The sequence below is a fragment of the Mirounga leonina genome, unplaced genomic scaffold, assembly GCF_011800145.1.
Source record: "Mirounga leonina isolate KUSES-001 unplaced genomic scaffold, KU_Mleo_1.0 Mir_114, whole genome shotgun sequence".
Taxonomy (NCBI): Eukaryota; Metazoa; Chordata; class Mammalia; order Carnivora; family Phocidae; genus Mirounga; species Mirounga leonina.
In genome coordinates, this window is record NW_023270265.1 from 49,226,011 (window position 1) to 49,234,144 (window position 8,134).

Genomic DNA, 8,134 nt, shown 5'->3' on the forward strand with positions numbered 1-8,134 from the left:
GGTAGATGTTCTTCATTCTTGTAAGTATTTTGTGTTCGTCTCTGGAACATGATGCTGGACATTCAAAGAAATAATGCCATCCCTGTTTAAGTGTTAAACTCTAAGCAAAACAAACTTGTGGTTTCTTTTGAGACCTCTAGCTATCTATGTCACAATGACACAGTTTAGAAGACAATGCTTTTGAAGGACATTTTTAATGGCAAAATTTAAATGAAGTCAATCCTTGGTAGCTCAGTGACAATGCCTGTGCGTTATTGGCCTTTTCCAACTTAACAAGAACAAAAAAAGAACCAATTAGTCACATATGATGAGACGTGATGACATTGTTACTCCTGAACTTTTCTGGTATAAAAGGGTCACCCAAGGAGGATCTGACAGTAAGTGTGAGGAATTTGGCAATAAAACCACCGGTCTGCAGAAATTTTGGAAAATCCAAAATGATTAGGTAAAACACTGTCTTTTTCCACAAAGAAAACTGTTGAGTTCATATATGCTTTTTTTTTAACTTACACTTCCCTAACTGAAACTAATCTTAGGGTTTTTTTCCCCCTACCCTACAGCTCATTAAAATTCAGCCTTATTCTACTTCTATTGATTTCTACAATGCATGTGTTCTGGTGTTTTCCAGTTCCACCTTCTAAGGTAAGAGTTTTGCCTCTATTTTTGATGCTTGACTAGATGGCTTTTAAGTGTTTAAGTTCAAAGTAATCTCAGAGAATATGTGACAGAAAAGTAATTTCTCTTATTATTAGAGCTTTCAATGAAAAAAAATAAGTAGAGTCAAGAAATTAGTAAAAAGAAGTGCTTATGTGACAAAAATAATGCTAGACTTATTAAAATTTGTTTTAAATTATTTAAGAGTTGGCTCCTGCATAGAAAAACATGCATTTCAATGTAAAATGTGCATAGTTTTGCCCATGACAATTTATTTATTTCACATGTGCACTCATGATCAAAGTGAACATTTAACCATTGAAACTATATTACAAATACAATGGATCAGTTTTTTAAAATAGTGAATTTACCAATTTTATAAAAATGGTAACTTTTTCAGAAACAGAATATAGATAAAATGCCATATCTCAATGAAATATCACATAAAATATTAATTCATGTGTTTATTCAAGAATATTGATTGTCTAATGTTAATCACTGAACTGTTCAAAACATTCAGAAAATGAACGTCTTTTTTTGGAATTTTTAATACTATTTCTACTTGATATTTCAGTTGCTTTAATGTCAATGCTTTGTTTAAAATTTTAAAATATTTTTTGTCACTGATACTGTTTTGTGTTCACTGAAACTTAACCTGGCATACTGTAATTACTGAATCAATGTAATTCATGAAACTACTTTTAGGATAATGAGATGCTACATAAATCGTAAATAATAGATAAAAGTCCAAACATAATGATCTAGCTGTTTATATTATTGGTCTTCTTTGCATCTGTCATTTTTCCATTACTTGTTTACTTAAGTTAGCTTCTTTTTTCCTGATTTAGTCCTATGAGCATTCAACACTAATTGAGTCATTGATTCTATAAGACACCAACCATATTGATCAAGTTGATGAGTCACAACCCATAAATTGGTATATTTTCTCAAGTGTCTTCCTAATTACTTTCTATTCTTTTCCTGAAGGTTTGTTCATGACATTTCTGTTGAACAAAAGGCATTTGTGTGCGGTTTTTTTTTTTTTAAATTAAGAATGTACTTACAAATCTGCTTGTCCATATATGAAATTTTCTTCTTTCCGTGCATTTTCCATATTTCTATTTTTGCATGTGACAATTTCATTCTCATTATAACTCAATCATGTAGCAATGGTACCAATTTGACTGTTTAAGGTGAGTAATTACAGACAAAACAATGTATAGGCTCTTGTAATATTTGATGTGAACTTCATAAAGTACATCAACTAGGCAAGTATACCATATTATTCTGTTAACAAGTTAGCTCTGGCAAGGACTCCCTTCAATGATCAGCAAAGTACATCAGTATCTTTTTAGGGATGCTTTCAGCATCTTATAACCAGAAATGATGCATTTCTTTTGCAATACAAAGGTGGTATCATGAGTATTTCTGGAAAGAACTGGAATACTTCCCTTCCTGAAATGACTCATAGGCCCCTCCTTGCTGGGGATTTAAAATAGATGGCATTATACCATGCTTAGATTTCCTCCATTTACACAGGGAAAAACACATAGTGGGTGTTCAAATAAGAGTTTTTGATTGGTTTCCCATGACCAATATTTCTGAAACTCTGTCTGACTGTTCCCAGGTCTGTAGTATGTTTCTTTCCTTATAATAAAACCGTTCAGCCCCCTTTTCTTTTTATTGCTCTCATGTGGTTGAGAAATGGGCTTGGAGTCAGGTGTTTCCACTCCAATCCCTGCTTCACCTACAAGCCATTTTTCAAAAAAGATTTTATTTATTCATTTGAGAGAGAGAGAGAGAGAGAAAGCGAGAGACAGAGCACAAGCAGGGGGAGGGGCAGAGGGAGAGGGAGAAGCAGACGCCCTACTGAGCAGGGAGCCCAATGCGGGGCTTGATCCCAGGACCCCGAGATCATGACCTGAACTGAAGGTGGATGCTCAACCAACTGAGCCACCCAGGTGCCCTACCTACAGACCATTTAATTTCCTCATTTATACGCAACTCATGAATCATTGAACACTACATCAAAAACTAATGATGTACTACAGAGTGGCTAACTGAACATAATAAAAAATAAATAAATGTATTTCTTATTAATGAAAAAAATAAAACTGAGGAAATGATAATACCACTTTATACATAGAGCTTTCTGAGGGGATAAAATGAGGTGATGCACATAAAGGATTTACCACAAAGCAGATCATTGATAAATCTTTGCTCCATTTATTGATAGAACTTGCAGTTATACGTCATCAGTGTGTACATCCTCTGAAACCACAAAGGAGGGGACACAGGACAAATGTTGAAAATTCTTACTCGATCTCTGGGTCAGGCCCACTTTTTGGAACTGCCAGCCCTGGTCCTTGGGACATGGCCCTTTGCTCTTTACTTGGTTCCTTTATCTGGAAAGTATGGGGTTGAACTGCATATATTCGATGGCCAATTTGAACTCTTGGTTCCAGACATGTACTTCCTTCAAGACTAAGTACCCCCACACTCTCCGGGTCTTCAAACCACTAATGAGAAACTGAACCAAAGTCAAAAGATGAAGATGCTATTGTTCAAGTAGCAAGATAGCCTTATGGAAAACCTTGGTAAATGACCCAGGACAAATCTCAGAGGGAAAGTGTGTCCAGCTGAAATCTGAAGTTTGGTTATCATGGATTGTTTTTCTTAGTGAATTTTTAAAAACTTCCTAGGACTAATTAGTGCCACTTGAAAGATTCTTTATGAAGTAATAGCAACAAGATGATTATGTATGGTGTATGATGCAAATCCCGAATGACAGCAATTACGTAAGTAGTATAAAAATTAGACGAGAGAGTAGATAGCTCTAAATAATATTTTGTATTTAGATAAAGTATATGTTGTGTGCTAGCAAAATTTCTCCCTCAGAAAGGTTGGAGACATTGGGTTTACAGCCTTAAGATTTTGAAAATTGTTACTATTGAAATAAACTTTCCATCCTAAAGCTGTGTTCTCTCCCTCCTCCCCCCTCTGAATTGCCAGGTGTCTGGAAAATCTGATTACTCTCTCATCCTGTTGAACAGCTGCCCAACCAGGATGGATAGGAGCAAGGGACTAGATTTTCTAAAGCCCATTTTCGAGAAGACGTTTATGAAAAGGTCCTTTCGCAATGGAGTTGGCACAGGGATGACAAAAACTTCCTTTCAAAGAGCAAAATCATGAATAAGTGTGCAAAGGACTCTGGGAATTAATCTCAAACTTTGTAGAGTGTGACTAATGTGCTAAAAGCCAGTTATGTCTTTATCATTAAGCATTGGTGTGCTCTCAGTTCTTAAATATCATTTCTCTCTGAGCTGGTAGAGAGTAAATTGAGTTTAAAAAAAATGTAAGATAAGTCAAGCAGAGAAAGTCAATTATCATATGGTTTCACTTATTTGTGGAACATAAGGAATAGCATGGATGACATTAGGAGAAGGAAGGGAAAAATGAAGGGAGGGAAATTGGAGGGAGAGATGAACCATGAGAGACTATGGACTCTGAGAAACAAACAGGGAGGGGGGTAGGGGGATGGGTTAGCCCGGTGATGGGTATTAAGGAGGGCACGTTCTGCATGGAGCACTGGTGTTATATGAAAACAATGAGTCATGGATCACTACATCAAAAACTAATGATGTATTGTATGGTGACTAACATAACATAATAAAAAAAAAAAAAGTAAACCTGCCTCAAACTTCCCCTGCAAGAGAATAAACTATTTATGTGATCAGTTAGCAACTTCCCTGGCTAATGATGGACACATTTGCTTTGATCTTGAATTGTCCAGAAAGTGTGAGCATTTTTTTACTCTAATGACAATGGTATGATTTCTTTCCTGCCTGTAATACTGTAATATCATAATACTGATTTCTTTTTCTTTTTTAAAAAATTTTTATTGTTATGTTAATCACTATACATTACATCATTAGTTTTTGATGTAGTGTTCCATGATTCATTGTTTGTGCATAACACCCAGTTCTCCATGCAGAATGTGCCCTCTTTAATACCCATCACCAGGCTAACCCATCCTCCCACCCACCTCCCCTCTAGAACCCTCAGTTTGTTTTTCAGAGTCCATCGTCTCTCATGGTTCGTCTCCCCCTCCGATTTCCCCCCCTTCATTCTTCCCCTCCTGCTATCTTCTTCTTTTTTTTTTCTTAACATATATTGCATTATTTGTTTCAGAGGTACAGATCTGTGATTCAACAGTCTTGCACAATTCACAGCGCTCACCATAGCACATACCCTCTCCAGTGTCTATCACCCAGTCACCCCATCCCTCCCACCCCACCCCTCACTCCAGCAACCCTCAGTTTGTTTCCTGAGATTAAGAATTCCTCATATCAGTGAGGTCATATGATACATGTCTTTCTCTGATTGAATTATTTTGCTCAGCATAACACCCGCCAGCTCCATCCATGTTGTTGCAAATGGCAAGATTTCATTCCTTTTGATGGCTGCATAATATTCCATTGTATGTGTGTGTGTGTGTGTATATATATATATATATATATATATATATATATATATATACACCACAACTTCTTTATCCATTCATCTGTCAATGGACATCTTGGCTTTTCCACAGTTTGGCTATTGTGGACATTGCTGCTATAAACATCGGGGTGCACAAACCCCTTCGGATCCCTACATTTGTATCTTTGGGGTAAATACCCAGTAGTGCAATTGCTGGATCGTAGGGTAGCTCTATTTTCAACTTTGTGAGGAACCTCCATAGTGTTTTCCAGAGTGGCTGCACCAGCTTGCATTCCCACCAACAGTGTAGGAGGGTTCCCCTTTCTCCGCATCCCCGCCAACATCTGTCATTTCCTCACTTGTTAATTTTAGCCATTCTGACTGGTGTGAGGTGGTATCTCATTGAGGTTTTGATTTGGATTTCCCTGATGCCGAGCGATATTGAGCACTTTTTCATGTGTCTGTTGGCCATTTGGATGTCTTCTTTGGAAAAATGTCTGTTCATGTCTTCTGCCCATTTCTTGATTGGATCATTTGTTCTTTGTGTGTTGAGTTTGATGAGTTCTTTATAGATTTTGGATACTAGCCCTTTATCTGATATGTCATTTGCAAGTATCTTCTCCCATTCTGTTGGTTGTCTTTTGGTTTTGTTGACTGTTTCTTTTGCTGTGCAAAAGCTTTTTATCTTGATGAAATTCCAATAGTTCGTTTTTGCCCTTGCTTCCCTTGCCTTTGGCAATGTTTCTAGGAAGAAACTGCTGCGGCTGAGGTTGAAGAGGTTGCTGCCTGTGTTCTCCTCTAGGATTTTGATGGACTCCTGTCTCACATTTAGGTCTTTCAACCATTTGGAGTCTATTTTTGTGTGTGGTTGTAAGGAAATGGTCCAGTTTCATTCTTCGGCATGTGGCTGTCCAATTTTCCCAACACCATTTGTTGAAGAGACTGTCTTTTTTCCATTGGACATTCTTTCCTGCTTTGTCAAAGATGAGTTGACCATAGAGTTGAGGGTCCATTTCTGGGCTCTCTATTCTGTTCCATTGATCTATGTGTCTGTTTTTGTGCCAGTACCGTATTGTCTTGATGATGACAGCTTTGTAATAGAGCTGGAAGTCTGGAATTGTGATGCCGCCAGCTTTGCTTTTCTTTTTCAACATTCCTCTGGCTATTCGGGGTCTTTTCTGGTTCCAAACAAATTTTAGGATTATTTGTTCCATTTCTTTGAAAAAAGTGGATGGTATTTTGATAGGAATTGCATTAAATGTGTAGATTGCTCTAGGTAGCATTGACATCTTGACAATATTTGTTCTTCCAATCCATGAGCATGGAACGTTTTTCCATTTCTTTGTGTCTTCCTCAATTTGTTTCATGAGTATTTTATAGTTTTCTGAGTACAGATCCTTTGCGTCTTTGGTTAGATTTATTCCTAGGTATCTTATGGTTTGGGGTGCAATTGTAAATGGGATCGACTCCTTCATTTCTCTTTCTTCTGTCTTGTTGTTGGTGTATAGGAATGCCACTGATTTCTGTGCATTGATTTTATATCCTGCCACTTTACTGAATTCCTGTATGAGTTCTAGCAGTTTTGGGGTGGAGTCTTTGGGGTTTTCCACATAAAGTATCATATCATCTGCAAAGAGTGAGAGTTTTTGACTTCTTCTTTGCTGATTTGGATGCCTTTGATTTCTTTTTGTTGTCTGACTGCTGTGGTTAGCACTTCTAATACTACGTTGAATAGCAGTGGTGATAGTGGACATCCCTGCCATGTTCCTGACCTTAGGGGGAAAGCTGTAGGTTTTTCATAGATGGCTTTTATGATATTGAGGTATGTACTCTTTATCCCTATACTCTTTGTCAAATGCTTTTTCTGCATCTATTGAGAGGATCATATAATTCTTGTTCTTTCTTTTGTTAATGTATTGTATCACGTTGATTGATTTGCAGATGTTGAACCATGTTAGGGGCATAGATATTTACAATTGTTAGATCTTCTTGTTGGATAGACCCTTTAAGTAGGCTATAGTGTCCTTCCTCATCTCTTATTACAGTCTTTGGTTTAAAATCTAATTTGTCTGATATAAGGATTGCCACCCAGCTTTCTTTTTATGTCCATTAGCATGGTAAATGGTTTTCCACCCCCTCACTTTCAATCTGCGGGTGTCTTTGGGTCTAAAATGAGTCTCTTGCAGACAGCATATCAATGGGTCTTGTTTTTTTATCCAATCTGATAGCCTGTGTCTTTTGATTGGGGCATTTATCCCATTTACATTCAGGGTAACTATTGAAAGATATGAATTTAGTGCCATTGTATTGCCTGTAAGGTGACTGTTACTGTATATTGTCTGTGTTCCTTTCTGGTCTATGTTGCTTTTAGGCTCTCTCTTTGCTTAGAGGACCCCTTTCAAGATTTCTTGTAGGGCTGGTTTTGTGTTTGCAAATTCCTTTAGTTTTTGTTTGTCCTGGGAGCTTTTTATCTCTCCTTCAATTTTCAATGACAGCCTAGCTGGATATAGTATTCTTGGCTGCATATTTTTCTCATTTAGTGCTCTGAATATATGATGCCAGTCCTTTCTGGCCTGCCAGGTCTCCGTGGATAGGTCTGTTGCCAATCTAATGTTTCTACCATTGTAGGTTACATATCTCTTCTCCCGAGCTGCTTTCCGGATTTTCTCTTTGTCTCTGAGACTCATAAGTTTTACTATTAGATGTCAGGGTGTTGACCTATTTTTATTGATTTTGAGAGGGGTTCTCTGTGCCTCCTGGATTTTGATGCCTGTTTCCTTCCCCAAATTAGGGACGTTCTCTGCTATCATTTGCTCCAATATACCTTCTGCCCCTCTCTCTCTTTCTTCTTCTTCTGGGATCCCAGTTATTCTAATGTTGTTTCATCTTATGGTATCGCTTATCTCTCGAATTCTGCCCTTGTGATCCAGTAGTTGTTTATCTCTCTTTTTCTCAGCTTCTTTTTTTTTTTTTTTTAAAGATTTTATTTATTTATTCA

General features: G+C 37.3%; 1 protein-coding gene across 1 annotated transcript; it reads left to right on the forward strand.

Annotated features, from left to right (window-relative positions):
* The first annotated feature begins 317 nt into the window (after positions 1-317).
* NPS (neuropeptide S) lies at positions 318-3,846 on the forward strand. The gene is made up of 3 exons (XM_034987419.1): positions 318-445; positions 561-642; positions 3,667-3,846. The coding sequence occupies exons 1-3, from the start codon at positions 318-320 to the stop codon at positions 3,844-3,846; spliced, it is 390 nt and encodes a 129-aa protein (XP_034843310.1).
* The last annotated feature ends 4,288 nt before the right edge of the window (positions 3,847-8,134 follow it).

Excerpts from the sequence above, each read along its gene's own strand:
- NPS (XM_034987419.1), top strand. The coding sequence starts at position 318 with ATGACATTGTTACTCCTGAACTTTTCTGGTATAAAAGGGTCACCCAAG. Across the intron at positions 446-560 it reads GGAAAATCCAAAATGATTAG|CTCATTAAAATTCAGCCTTA; the intron begins GTAAAACACTGT and ends CCTACCCTACAG. Across the intron at positions 643-3,666 it reads TTCCAGTTCCACCTTCTAAG|GTGTCTGGAAAATCTGATTA; the intron begins GTAAGAGTTTTG and ends CTGAATTGCCAG.